Below are 15,287 nucleotides of genomic sequence, written 5' to 3' on the forward strand. Positions count from 1 at the left end.
CAACAATTCTTCAGAGTAGCCTTGTATATAAACAAGCAACTCTGGCACTTTCAGTACAGGCCTTTCTATGGCCCCAAGGGTATTCATGAAGATTATTTTGGAAGTTACAGCACATCTTCGAGAACAAAATATCTTAATTCCTTATCTGGATGACTTTCTGGTGCTTGGCAGATTAATAGGACACTACAATTACCAACTAATGAAGGTCAGAACCAGCCTGACCCAGTTAGGTTGGTTATGAAATCTGGAGAAGTCAAAACTGGAACTACAAAGGATTCAGTCTTTCTTAGGGCTTATCTTAGACTCAAGAGAACAGAAAAACAAGGTCATAGCCCTAATAGCAGCAGCAGTTACCAAACTGGTTATGACTCTAAGGAAGTTAATGTCACTTCTAGGCACAATACCTTCTTGTATTCCTGCGGTCCAGTGGGCCCAGCTACACTCCAGATATTTACAGTAGGATATTCTGAAAGGAGAATAGAAACTCAAGGGCTATTTAGAAGGAAAGATAATACTTTCCCTAGTTACTATCAATTCCATGACTTGGTGGCTGGAATTGGAGAATCTGTCGCAGTGAGTCCCTTGTTCCTATGAGATCAGGGATGTGATCACGACAAGCTTGGAGGAAATTACATAGTCCAGGGAGTCTGGTCAAAGACAAAGACTATTCCTCAAATATGAAAGAGTTGTTGGCAGTAAGAAATGCAGGAGTGAAGCTCTTTCCCCATCTACAGGGGCATCATGTCAGACAACCGGACATCGGTTGGCTACATCAATCATCAAGGGGGCACAAGATCTCGCCCTCTGATGTTGGTGACAGAAGAGATCCTTTAGTTCATGGAACAACATCAGTTGGTACTGAAAGCACTGCACATAAAGGCCCCGTCACACATATCGATCTCGCTAGCGAGATCGCTGCTGAGTCACAATTTTTGTGACACAACAGCGATCTCACCAGCGAGATCACTGTGTGTGACAGCGATCAGCGACCAGCCCCCCTTCCGGTATCGCTGATCGCTGCAGGAAAGGCCAGGACTTTTTTTTGATTGCTGGTCTCCCGCTGGCCACCACGCATCGCTGCGTGTGATGGCGAGAGACCAGCGATCTGCTGGTAACTAATGTACACATTGGGTATCCAAGGGACGTGCGTCCCTTAGATACCTGATGTGTACGTTAGTTACCAGCGCGCTGCTGCAGGGAGCTGGTAACTAATGTACACATCGGGTATCTAGGGGCGCACGTCCCTTGGATACCCGATGTGTACGTCAGTTACCAGCTTCCTGCATCAGTGCATTGGTTACTAACGTGCACAGCGACGTTGGGCGTCGCTGTGCTGATCGCTGGTGAAGCTGTCTGTTTGACAGCTCACCAGCGATCACATAGCGATTCACCAGCGATCCTGACACATTGATATCGTTGTCAGGATCGCTGGTGAGTCGCTATGTGTGACTCCAGCCTAAGAGGGAAGGATAACGAAAGAGCAGGCTTCCTCAGTCAAAATGAGCTAAGGCAGGGCGAATGGGAGCTGAATCCGGTGATATTCCAGCAGATTGTGGATTGCTGGGGGGCAGCCAGAGGTAGTCCTGTTTGCAAATGAGCAAAACAGAAAATTTCTGCTCTCTGAATCCGAGAGAAAATTCCTATGTGGATGCGCTGCACATTCCCTGGGACTTAAACCTTGCCTGCGCCTTTCCACCCATTAATGTTGATTCCTGCAGTATTGAGGAAGGTTCGGGAGGGGAGAGCAAGGATAATTCTAATTGCTTCATTTTGGCACAAGAGACCATGGTTCATGTGGATGAGGGTGATCTCCATATCGGATCCATGGGTCCTCCCAGATGTCCTTAATCTCCTCTGACAGGGCCCAGTTTTTCATCCTCAGAGGTTGGGCCTGCATTTGATGGCCTGGAGTTTGAAAGGGCACTATTAATTCAAAAGGGCTTCTCCCCGAGCTTAGTCTATACTCTGCTCCAGAGCAGAAAGTCAGTAACAACTAAAATATATGGTAGAACATGGGTGAAATTCTTGTCTAGTTCAGGGCAATTCTTGAGGAGTAAAATTCTTATAAAGGCCATATTAGAATTTCTTCAGAAAGGTATGGAGATGGGCTTGGCCACTAGCACTCTTAAGTTGCAAGTGATAGTCCTAGGGGCCTTGTATAATTATAATTTGACAGCAGATAGGTGGTTAATGAGGTTCATTAAGGCATGTGACAGATCTAGAATGATACCTGCCCCAAGAATGCCTCCCTGAGATCTTAACCTGATCTTAGAAGCATTAACTAGATCTCCGTTTGAGACCTTAGATGAATTACCAGTCAGAATACTCACCTTATAGATGGTATCCTAACATCAGCACATAGAGTCAGTGACTTACAAGCTCTATCAATTAACCACCCATTTACGCAGATCATTGAAGATAAAGTAATATTGAGACCAGACCCAGCCTATCTTTTGAAAGTGGCATCTAAATTTCATAGGAGCGAAGAGATTGTTCTCCCCTCCTTTTTAAAAAAAAATATTTGGAATTGAGAGTCTTCAGTGGTTGATAACTTTTAATGGCTATCTGAAAAGATGGTAACAAATTGCAAGCTTTCAAGATTACTCAGGTCTCTTCAACAGGCATATAGACTAATACAAAATCTGAAGAATCACATATTTATACACAACACAGCACAAAACTGTCATTATGGGAGCGTGATAAACAGTTGTGTCCTTAAATATTGGAACAGTTTGTAGATAAGGAGCGAAAATTTTATAGTCTTCTGATTGGGGTCTGGTTCTGTGTTGTGATACCCCCGTAAGGTCTGATGAGCAAATTTCTTAATTGATGTAAAAAGACATAAATCAATTATGGAATTTGATCTTCAGGCCTTGGTGGGGCGAACCAGACTCCAATCGGAGGACAATAAAAAACTTTTACTCCTTATCTACAAACTGTTCCAATATTTATGGACAAAACTGTTTATCACTCTCCCATAATGACAGTTCTGTGCTGTGTTGTGTATAAATATGTGATTCTTCAGATGTTGTATTAGTCTAGCCTGATGAACAGACCTGAGCAGTCTCGAAAGCTTGCAATTTGTTACCAGCTTTTCAATTAGCCATTAAAAGGTATCAACCACTGAGGACTCTTAATTCCAAATTTTTTTCTATCTACTGGCTAACATGGTAGAAAGATATATATCTTTCCTCCTTTTTTAGGAATCCTAACAATGCAGAGGAGCAGAGGCTACACACCCTAGATGGTAAACTGGGCCTGGTAGAGTATTTGGCTATATCAAAACAATGGAGTGACAAGAGTGACTCCTTGTTTGCTTTCTTTGAGAAATTTAGGAAAGGTTTCAAGGTAACAAGGGGTACCATAGCTAGATGGATCAAGGACACCATTAGCTTAGCCCACTCCTCTAGCAATATAACAGTTCCAGAAAACTTGAAGGCTCATTCAAGCAGGGTCGTGGTGACTTCCTGGGCTGAGAAGGCGGGAGTGTTTATCAACAGGGTATGTAAGGCAGCTACATGGTCCTCTCTTTCCATCTTCTATAAGCATTATTGATTTAATTTATCCTACTCTGCTGATCTGTCCTTTGGGAGAAAGGTGTTGCAAGCGGTGATCCCTCCCTAAGAGGTTTTTTCCATATCTCTCAGGTGGTGCTGTCATGGGAGAAAGGGAAAAAATCTTAGTTACTTTACCAGCAAGTACCCTTTTTATCGCTAGTTGGTGTGCAGTACTTAGGGGTGTATAATCATAAATGTTGATTGGTGATGGTCGTATTAATGACTGTCTGGAGGGTCTCTCATTCTCTGAAACCCAACTGATGCGGAAGAGCAATACCGCCCTTTTATTCAGCAGGTTTCCTGTCCTTCTCAGGTCGTGCTGTCATGTACTCTGTAAAATCCGGTAAGTAACTAAGATTTTTCCAGTTTATGGAGCCACATTTTACTATTTTGACAATTTAAGTACTCCATTACCATGCACAAAAAGAGTACTTACGTTATCTTCTGATAGTTTGTCAATTGTCACCTTGGCCTCCAGCAAATGGTTGTTCAGGGCAATCACCTCGTGACCCAGCGCTCTCTTTTCCTCTTCATAATGTTGTCCCTGAAAATACATAGTGAATACATTTCTTCTTTCACTCCAAAAGAGAACAGGTCATATAATTTATTTTTTTCTTACTATTTAAAAAGTATTACAAGGGAGAAAGAAAGGAAGGAAACCTAATTACAGAGATACAATGTAATTCTTAATAAGTCACAAGTAGAGAGAAAAAAGTAAATTTGGGAAATAAATAAGGGAAATACGGTAGGGGGAACTATAAATTGACTAATTCAGAAAGAAAATGAAAAATATTTAAAATATTAGTGAGGTGTTGTATATCACTAAATAATTCTTGTGATGTCAACCAATTAAAATAACCAGTTGTTTATATGAAAAAAAAATTATGTGAAAGTATTCCCCCCACAGATTTCCAATAGTCTAGATCTTTATCATGTGATGTATTAGAGCTAGAAAAGTGGATTCCAAATCGTACTATTTTTCTAGGTAGAACAAGATACGGGAGACTTCCATAAACTAGGAATTGTCAGTTGGCAATATAAATAGGATGTATAACCAGCACAGTAAACGGTAGGAAATTTTCCAGGTGAATGTATTGCTAAAACCGGGTCTTCAGCAAGAATGCAGGCCCAAAGTTTCATAAATCAAGTTGAATACTTCCCTCATAGTATCCTGTAGTTGGGATCCAGTCCTTTCCAATATAACATAGAGGAGATCAGACCTCTGGACACAGTGTTATGTGCGATCTCTGTACAAGCATAGAACGACTGAACACGGACCAAGAATAACCTGGGGCCAATTCACATGTGCACTTTTCCTCATAGGCAGATTGTACAATTCACGGTACTTTGGTCTGATTCTTGGATGATAAAATGAAAACCTGGCACTCAACTTAATGCTTGGTGAGGCAGTTTAATGTAGTATCAGAAAACGTTTCGGTCAATATAGACCTTCATCAGTTACATGCTAGTATGTTTGAAAGTAGCTTGAAGGAGGGCACTTTTTATGTTATTCACTGATAACGCCAGTAATCAAATGGTCAGAATACTGCTGTAACGCAGGATAATCTTAATAGTTGAAAATATCAGCGCAGCCTGGTCCTCCTGGACGTGGGTAAACACCACTTGTCCAGTGGTGTTTACCCACATCCCGGAGGACCAGGCTGCGCTGATATTTTCAACTATTAAGATTATCCTGCGTTACAGCAGCATTCTGACCATTTGATTACTGGCGTTATCAGTGAATAACATAAAAAGTGCCCTCCTTCAAGCTACTTTCAAACATACTAGCACGTAACTGATGAAGGTCTATATTGACCGAAAACGTTTTCTGGTACTACAATAAACTGCCTCATCATATATGGTTTGGGAACCTAACTTGGCACCACTACAGTAGTGCACACGGTGTTTTCTACTAAATGATTCTTGGATGAGTCTCCTCTATCTTAGTCTATAGATCAGTGAGAAACCTAATGCACTAGGAAAGAAAACTGATTCAACTCAGATGGACAATATCGTTCCTCTGAATTCATCCTGAAATACCTTGTATGGTAAATGCGTTGGGGTACCGTTTGGACCATCATTGTGCAAATGGTAATAGACCTTTGGAAGGGGATGAACCACACACATCTGACTTGTCAGGACATGACTCTGGAAAGGTCGAGTTCCTGTGACTGTCACCCCACTCACACCCCCCCCCGGCCTCCCAGCATTCCCCCCTTTACTATTTCTAAACAAAGAATACACCACACGTTCAATTTTGCATAGTGATGGCCACAGCAACCAACTTTTATTAATAATTAAAGACACTTGGTGGACCCCCTCGAAGCTATCACTGTCCTGGTCTGGTGATTGTGCCGCCCTTGGCATTGCCTCTTCCCTCCCAGCCTTACTTCCAGCTGCATCTTTTCCTGCTAGGAAGCACCATGAATCGAGGGAAGAGGTTGCCTCCACCATTAACCTGTACACGACTACCGTCGTCGGGTACCCCTTATCTTTGCTATGCACCCGACTACCATCGCCGGGTGCCCCCGTAATGTGACCTCGACTTCCTCGTCGGGCATCACCCACTTCTCACCAGACCCCCAACACATAACCACCCAATAAGTGGGATCCCCGCAATGCCAGAATCCTCTATTTTCTCATTTTATTTACCAGCTTCGAGGGCCCACCAACGCTCCAAATCATCATTAAAAGTGAGAACAGAACCTCTGGCTCACGAAGAGCCAACTGCCGCCAGGCAGGAGATGAAAAACCCCCTGTGGGGGAAACCTCTAGGGAACCATGGCTGACGGATTGCCCTTCCCCTGGGCTTAGGAGGTGACTGTCAACTATTCTGTATGTAATTTTTTTTTTTTTTGCATCCAGATGTGGCCACTGCGACCCGGTTGTTCTTTCCTCAGGGTGGGCGGGTGGGTCTTGCTGTCCGGCGTCCTGGTCAAAGAGAAAGGGTCCTGCCTCCCTGCGTCCTTTTGTTTTCCCTGACCCCTCCTCTGTCCTTGTCACTTCCCCCTTTCTCTTCCCCGTCACTTCCTCCCTGCCAGTGTCATGCTCGCCTTCCTCCAACCCCCTTCTGGGGTCTCGTCCTGCGGGTACTGAACATCCAGTATTTGGCTAGAATGCATGCTGGTCAAGCTACACCCCGGCTAACAGTGAAGTACTCTTCTACCTTTCTGTTACTACTACTTTCTGAAAAAGTGGATTGACGAGGAGTACCAGGATTCAGGATAGGCAACTGATGATTTTTCATGTAGATTTCGTCTAAAGAGAACCATTCACCAGGTGAAAAATGGCCAGTTTTTCCTCTTATTGTATGTACTGTTGCTTCTCCTGAGTATTCGGCTTTTTGATTTGTTTTCCGATCCACCATGTGGTTCCAGAGAGATGGGCCTTTTATTTCTGGTTAGCATTTATTACCTTTCCAAGGGGCTGTGAGTCACAGGGCAATTATGCAGAGCACCCTAAGGACACCCACATGGCAAATTGAAAAAGTACTCGGGAACAGTGTATAATAGTGAAAACTGCCCACTTTTGACCTGGTGACAGGTCTTCGTTACATAATATTAATAATCGGTGATATAATTGCTCTGTATTGAGCAAAGGTAGCAATTCTGCCTGCAAGAAGCGAGGCGCTGCAAGTGCATGTACTGCTGAAATGCACCTACTGATGGTCACTTCTGTAGGATCCTCATTTATTTGCGTTACCATTTTAGTTTTTTTGTGAAAAAATGCCTATAGAAGGGTGCAAGAGAAAAGAAAGAAAATATACTTTTTTCCACCGCATTTGTACCTTTCCCTTTTTTCTGGCTTTGGTTTGAACTGAACCTGCTCTGTCATTAGTTTGCAAAGCTGTGCAGACCGGCACGTCCTTGATTTTAGCCCACAGAGACATTTGCTGGTGTTACACTGGTTGACAATAGGTCATTTGTGATGGAGTCCTTCTCGACACAGAAAGAGAAGTAAATAGTGAGGCTGTTACTGCACCTGGTCTCCTGCTAAAGCCTGATTCATCTAGAGCGCCATCGGCTCATGGACAGAACAAGGGGCAGGCGACCACCTCACAGCACATGAGCTATCTGTGTACTTTGTAGGAGAGCAAATATATCACTGAATACTAATATTATTATAGGAAATGCTGCGTCTCACAGAAATTAATCTTCTTAATCATGCAAATTAACATCACAAGTGCATTTACAGTGGAGTCTATAGTAGGAGAGGGCAGGGGGGAGATCACCTTGGACCACTCAATCGGAGGCGCACTACAGACCACCTACAGTGTGCTGATCGCTGCAGTCAAATCATCAACAATTGCACATCCTGAGAGCGCAGCAGATGAGAGCGCAGCAGTCAAATCATCAACACATTGAATACCTATTGAGTTTGGCTTTGTCAGTTCAGCTCCTGCTTCAGCAGAGCGCAGCCGATGAGAGCGCAACAGATGAGTTGGCTTTCTCACTGACTGCTGTGTTCTGTACATTCAACTTAATTTTACCGAGAGCAGTAGCCAGTAACAAAGTCGACTCCATTGTCACGCTCTGCAGAGTTGATCTGACGAAGCCGAGCTCAATAAGTGTTGAGTGCAGCAGCTGGTGGCAATTTGAGTACTGCGCTCTGCATATCCAGTGGCTTAAATGCCCACAGAAGAGTGCAAGCAATAAATCTGTGTCAACGCATTGCAGAGATGTTATGTTTTTTGCCACAATAGTAGACAGAAACGCAAAGAAAAAAATGCAATGCAGATAAATCATGTGAACTCAGTGTAGGACTTGTTCACGTGATGCATTTCCAATGCAAGCCACAATTTTCTAAAATTCTGTAAAATTACTGGTTTTATGCCTACATTTTTGAAACCTTGCAACCAAACCATCGCAAACGGATTGTGTGAACATAGCTTTAAACTAGGTTCACAAAGAGCTTCTGGATTTAGATGTGGATCGGCTTCAAAATTTAAGGCTCCATTCTCACGTAGTGGAAAATCCACTGCATCTTATTGTCAGTATAGTGCACAAAATGTTATGAAATCTCATGTACATGCTGCGAAAAATGTCCAAATTTGTGTGAGTCTGTCACTTAGTAACTCACAGTGTCTAATCTATGGAGTCTGCATTTAGCTAAGGATCTGGAAATGGGGTCTGTGTTTGTTTAGGGTCAGGTTTTTGTGTTTATTATGGGGTCTGGTCTGAAGTCGTTATTTCAGGGTTAGGGTCTATGGTAATTGCACTTGTGCTGGAATCCACAGGTTAGAACGTGTTCCAATTGAAAATCCCTACACATATTCATTATACACTGCTCAAAAAAATAAAGGGAACACTTAAACAACAAAATATAACTCCAAGTAAATCAAACTTCTGTGAAATCAAACTGTCCACTTAGGACACTAACACTGATTGACAATCAATTTCACATGATGTTGTGCAAATGGAATAGACAACAGATGGAAATTATTGGCAATTATCAGGACACACTCAATAAAGGAGTGGTTGTGCAGGTGGGGACCACAGACCACATCTCAGTACCAATGCTTTCTGGATGATATTTTGGTCACTCTTGAATGTTGGTTGTGCTTTCACACTTGTGGTACCATGAGACGGACTCTACAACCCATACAAGTAGCTCAGGTAGTGCAGCTCATCCAGGATGGCACATCAATGTGAGCTGTGGCAAGAAGGTTTGCTGTGTCTGTCAGCATAGTGTCCAGAGGCTGGAGGCACTGCCAGGAGACAGGCCAGTACATCAGGAGATGTGGGGAGGGGCGTAGGAGAGCAACAACCCAGCAGCAGGACCGCTACCTCAGTTTTTGTGCAAGGAGGAACAGGAGGAGCACTGCCAGAGCACTGCAAAATGACCTCCAGCAGGCCACAAATGTGCATGTGTCTTCACAAACGGTTATTAATCGACTCCATGAGGATGGTCTGAGTGCCCGGCGTCCACAGATGGGGTTGTGCTCACAGCTCAAAACCATGCAGAACGCTTGGTATTTGCCATAGAACACCAGGATTGGCAAATTCGCCACTGGCGCCCTGTGCTCTTTATAGATGAAAGCAGGTTCACACTGAGCACATGTGACAGAATCTTGAGACGCCGTGGAGAGCGATCTGCCTGCAACATCCTTCAGCATGATCGGATTGGCAGTGGATTAGTAATGGTGTGGGGTGGCATTTCTTTGGAGGGCCGCACAGCCCTCCATGTGCTTACCAGAGGTAGCCTGTCTGCCATTAGGTACTGAGATGAGATCCTCAGACCCCTTGTGAGACCATATGCTGGTGCGGTTGGCCCTGAGTTCCTCCTAATGCAGGACAATGCCAGACCTCATGTGGCTGGAGTATGGCAGCAGTTCCTGCAAGATGAAGGCATTGAAGCTATGGACTGGCGCCGCACGTTCCCCAGACCTGAATCCGATTGAACACATCTGGGACATCATGTCTCGCTCCATCCACCAACGTCACGTTGCACCAGACTGTCCAGGAGTTGGCGGATGCTTTAGTCCTGGTCTGGGAGGAGATCCCTCATGACAACATCCGCCGACTCATCAGGAGCATGCCCAGGTGTCGTAGGGAGGTCAAACAGGCACGTGGAGGCCACACACACTACTGAGCATCATTTCCTTGCCTTGAAGCATTTCCACTGAAGTTGGATCAGCCTGTAATTTGATTTTCCACTTTGATTTTGAGTATCCTTCCAGACCTCCATGGGATATTAATTTTGATTTACATTTATCATTTTTATGTTTTCTTGTTCTCAATGCATGCCACTATATAATGAATAAAGATTTGCAGCTGCGATATTTCATTCAGTAATATCTACGATGTGGTATCTTAGTGTTCCCTTATTTTTTTGAGCAGGCAAAACGCATGAAAATCATGGACTTTCTATGTGAATCAGCCCCTGAGGAGGAAATGAAATATATACGTCGTCTTGCAGGAATTTGAAGACGGAAAAAGCTTCTTGACACTTTAGTAAACCGCACAGTATAATATAATGGTGAGGAATATGTTCCGGCTACACAGAGTTAAATGTATATCATCTGAGGTTCCGGGTTGCTTAGCAACAACACAGAAGATGGATTATAACGATTAATCATTAGTCAGGGGTTCAGGCACGAACAATAAAACATTTGCAGCCTCAATCCTTTCATTTACTCCAAAATAAGGCAACTTCCAAACTTAGTCAAATCCATCCCTGAGCCGCCTGAGAAATCACATTCTGTCTTAGCTCCCATTATTTGAGTCGAGAGTGCGGTTCTGCCGTGTGGACGGGATCCAGCATTTACAGTAAATGGACACTGGCAAACATGAGTGGAATGGCCGATGCAAATAGGAAACTATGGAATATGTAAGAAAACAGCACAAACAGCAATCCCCTAATGTCTTAGTTTCCATTGTAAGACCGCACAGTTCATAGAAATCCTACATGCTGCATCCAAAGCAATGTATTGGCCTTGACCCAGTAAAAACATCTATACTCCCCCATTTACAGCTCCCATCTGCCCTCCCTAATAGTGAGTCAGACACAGCCCTTACAGAGACTGCCCCCAAACACAATGCTCTCACAGAGACTGCCCAGACACAACGCCCTCACAGACTGCCCAGACACAACGCCCTCACAGAGACTGCCCCCACACACAACGCCCTCACAGAGACTGCCCTCACACACAACGCCCTCACAGAGACTGCCCTCACACACAGCACCCTCACAGAGACTGCCCCCACACACAACACCCTCACAGAGACTGCCCACCACACACACAGCACCCTCATAGAGACTGCCCCCACACACAGCACCCTCAGACTGCTCTCACACACAGTGCCCTCAGAGACTGCCCCCACACACAGCATCCTCACAGAGACTGCACTCACACACAGCACCGTCACAGATTGCCCCACACACAGCACCATCAGACTGCCCTCCACACACAGCGCCCTCACAGAGATTGAACCCACACACCGCAACCTCACAGACTGCCCCCCACACACAGCGCCCTCAGACTGCTTCCCACACACAGCACCCTCATAGAGAATGCCCCCACACACAGTGCCCTCACAGAGAATGCCCCTACACAAAGTGCCCTCACAGAATGCCCCCCCACACAGTTCCCTCAGAGTCTGCCCTCATAGTCTTTCAGTTAGTGACTCCCTCACACAGGAACACAGCCAAATACTAGGCCCATACAATGGGGAATGGTCATACGGACTACTCAAGCTATAGATGGACTCTGAGCACAGTTCACAAGAAAGAAATTGCCCCATATTTAGTGCCCCAGACATGGCAAGAGACTGACCACAAAAACAGCACTCCAGTCAGAGACTGTCACCATAACCTGTGCAGAATATCTAGAGACTGGCATGTGTATGGGGCAATTTCTGTCTGAAGATCTGTGCACGGAGGCAATGTATGGATAGACTCCTGAACATTGGGGCAGAGGCCGACTCTGCACACAGTTCTCCACCCAGAAACTACCCAACACACAGAGATCGCCCACCCTCCCCCTCCCAGTATACTGTGCGGCTTTTCTGCTGGGTCAGAGTGGCCGTGTTTTCCGCTAATCTATTACAGCCTGTAAGTTTCCCACTACAATTCGGGTTAGTCCATTATATGTTGAGTTAGACAAAACGATGTGGATGTTTATTAATTATTAAAGTTTCCCAAGAGACTGCTTTCTGCTACAGCCCAGCAAAGCAAAAAAAAAGTACACAGCATCTCTTATGTATTTGAAAATCATTTTTCATTTTATATGATACTCTAGTTACTATCAAAGCTACATTTAAGCAAACATTGTAGTCAAGGGTTGCAGAAAAGAAATAACGATCATACAGCCCAAAAGTAATGAAGAAAAATTAAAAATGCTTTATTAACATTCAGAATAGGAGAACAAGGTAAGAAAGGGAAACCACAAAGTGCAAATGTGCAGTATACAAGAAAGGGACAGAGTGTGCTGGAATAGAGTTCTCTAAAAATTAAACTGGTTATATTTGGCTAATAGCCATCCTTAATACAAAATTATCCAGACCATATGCCCCATAATGTAAGTCTCAATCATCTGGTGATCAAACATATAAAGCATGCAAAAATAATAGTACTGGCAGGTAGAGAAATATATGCAGAGTATATACAATGCATTTGTAACAAGCATACCTCATGAAGGCATCACCGAAACGCGCGTCGGGGTGGACACGTGTGTTGCTGGGTGCCCCCCCTTACTTTCTCTACACGGTGTCTACGTGGAGTATGCTTGTTACAGATGCATTGTACTCTAAATATATTTCTCTACCTGCCAGTACTATTGTGCCTTTTCTGCATGCTTTATATGTTTGATCACCAGATGATTGAGACTTACATTATGGGGCATATGGTCTGGATAGTTTTGTATTAAGGATGGCTATTAGCCAACTATAACCAGTTTAATTTTTAGTGACCTCTATACCAGCACACTCCGTCCCATTCTGGTATACTGCACATTTTCACTTTGTGGTTTCCTTTTCTTAACTTGTTCTCCTATTCTGAATGTTAATAAAGCATTTTCCATTTTTTCATTACTTTTGGGCTGTATGATCGTTTGTCCTTTTCTGGAATCTATTCACAATATTGATGATCAGTCCGCTTACTCGGTCCTCGATTTGTGTACCATGGTTAACAATATGACACTATAATATAATGAATTATTTAATATGGTACTATTTTCTCTGTTGAGTGATTTTTAAATTGTCGCCAAGGGTGCGGAGTCCGGGATTGCTGGATGATATGAAGCCCTAGTAATAACCTTGGAGCTGTCCATGCTGATCTGGTGCTGAAAGGGTGACATTAGCAGGAGTTTCAGCCTAGTTAGGTTTGTGTCTTCCACCACTGCCTGTATTCTGCTATAGAGGATCAGCAGTATTGAGGCGGACGAGCAATGCAAGAATTAATATGTAGTAGATTAGGTTACTGATAGACAATATCTTCTGCCGCTGCTGCAGCCCAACACTCAGTATATCATATATCACCATGGCTGCTACAGTCATCAGACATCTAGTAGTGCAGAATAATAACAGTATTTATCCACTCTCAGGTCATCTTCAGTCGATCACTCATCTTCTCTTACTTATAACTTGTCATTAGAGATGGATATATAAACGCCAAACTCCAGACCGGGAGCCATGAGCCTGGATGATGATGGGTCAGTGAACAATGTAGCTCCAAAATATTAAAACACCAATTTTGTAATCGAGGCCAAGAGAATCGCAGTCACACGCAAGCTGCATTGTGGTCTATAATGGCATTCATTCACAAAGCCATCAGGTTTGGATTTCCTGCAACTGTTGCACTGCGATAAGCCACGGGACACCGCCAGACTATTGACATTCATTAGATGTGATGTTGCACTGTGACATTGTGATGTTCATGTCGCATGATGTGTCGGTTTGTTAAACAAGCATTAGAGGCAGTAACATAAGAATTTAAAGGAGGGCTCCAATATAAAGCTAGCTGCCATTGTAATCAAGATTATTCAACCCCCCCCACTGCAATTTAAATTTAATAAGAAAATGTACAAAGTTTCTGCAATAAAACCAAAACCAAGTAAATGGCCCAACACAACGAATACTGTACAGTAGTGTTCACAATAATAGAAGTGTGTTCACAAACATGAGTTAATCACACGATCTTTTTACTAGTTTTTATTTCCAGCATTGGGAACATTGCACACTGTTTTCTAACTAACAACATGAAGAGAAATGTCGATAATTATATAATTTTTAACTAATTTACAGAAAATAACAAAAAATGAATTAAAAAGTATCTTAATATATGCAAACTGGTCCATGAGCCGTGGTATGTAGTAAATACGCTACCGTTCAAAAGTTTGGGGTCACCCAGACAATTTTGTGTTTTCCATGAAAACTCATACTTTTATTAATCAAATGAGTTGCCAAATGAATTTAAAATCTAGTCCAGATATTGACAAGGTTCGAAAAAAAGATTTTTATTTGAAATAATAATTTTCTCCTTCAAACTTTGCTTTCGTCAAAGAATACTCCCTTTGCAGCAGTTACAGCATTGCCGACCTTTGGCATTCTAGCAGTTAATTTGCTGAGGTAATCTGGAGAAATTTCACCCCATGCTTCCAGAAGCCCCTCCCACAAGTTGGTTTGGCTTGATGGGCACTTTTTGCGGACCATACGGTCAAGCTGCTCCCACAAGAGCTCAATGGGGTTGAGATCTGGTGACTGCACTGGCCACTCCATTACAGATAGAATACCAGCTGCCTGCTTCTTCTCTAAATAGTTCTTGCATTATTTGGAGGTGTGTTTTGGGTCATTGTCCTGTTGTAGGATGAAATTGCCTCCAATCAAGCGCTGTCCACAGGGTATGGCACGGCGTTGCAAAATGGAGTGATAGCCTTCCTTATTCAAAATCCCTTTTACCTTGTACAAATCTCCCACTTTACCAGAACCAAAGCAACCCCAGACCATCACATTACCTCCACCATGCTTGACAGATGGCATCAGGCACTCTTCCAGCATCTTTTCAGTTGTTCTGCGTCTCACGAAAGTTCTTCTGTGTGATCCAAACACCTCAAACTTGGATTCGTCTGTCCATAACACTTTTTTCCAATCTTCTTCTGTCCAATGTCTGTGTTCTTTTGCCCATATTAATCTTTTCCTTTTATTAGCCAGTCTCAGATATTGCTTTTTCTTTGCCACTCTGCCCTGAAGGCCAGCATCCTGGAGTCGCCTCTTCATTGTAGACGTCGACACT

At 43.5% G+C, this 15,287-nt stretch overlaps 1 protein-coding gene across 7 annotated transcripts in view; it reads right to left on the reverse strand.

Annotated features, from left to right (window-relative positions):
* The window catches only part of BEGAIN (brain enriched guanylate kinase associated), a 293,257-nt gene that overhangs the window by 11,063 nt on the left and 266,907 nt on the right, over positions 1–15,287 (reverse strand). For all 7 annotated transcript variants that reach the window (XM_073577981.1, XM_073577987.1, XM_073577984.1 and 4 more), the window contains one exon: positions 3,994–4,101. In XM_073577981.1, coding sequence (XP_073434082.1) covers positions 3,994–4,101 — 108 coding nt within the window. The remainder of the gene's footprint in view (positions 1–3,993; positions 4,102–15,287) is intronic.

The sequence above is a fragment of the Dendrobates tinctorius genome, unplaced genomic scaffold, assembly GCF_039654945.1.
Source record: "Dendrobates tinctorius isolate UK_male_01 unplaced genomic scaffold, ASM3965494v1 ptg000058l, whole genome shotgun sequence".
NCBI classification, from domain to species: domain Eukaryota; kingdom Metazoa; phylum Chordata; class Amphibia; order Anura; family Dendrobatidae; genus Dendrobates; species Dendrobates tinctorius.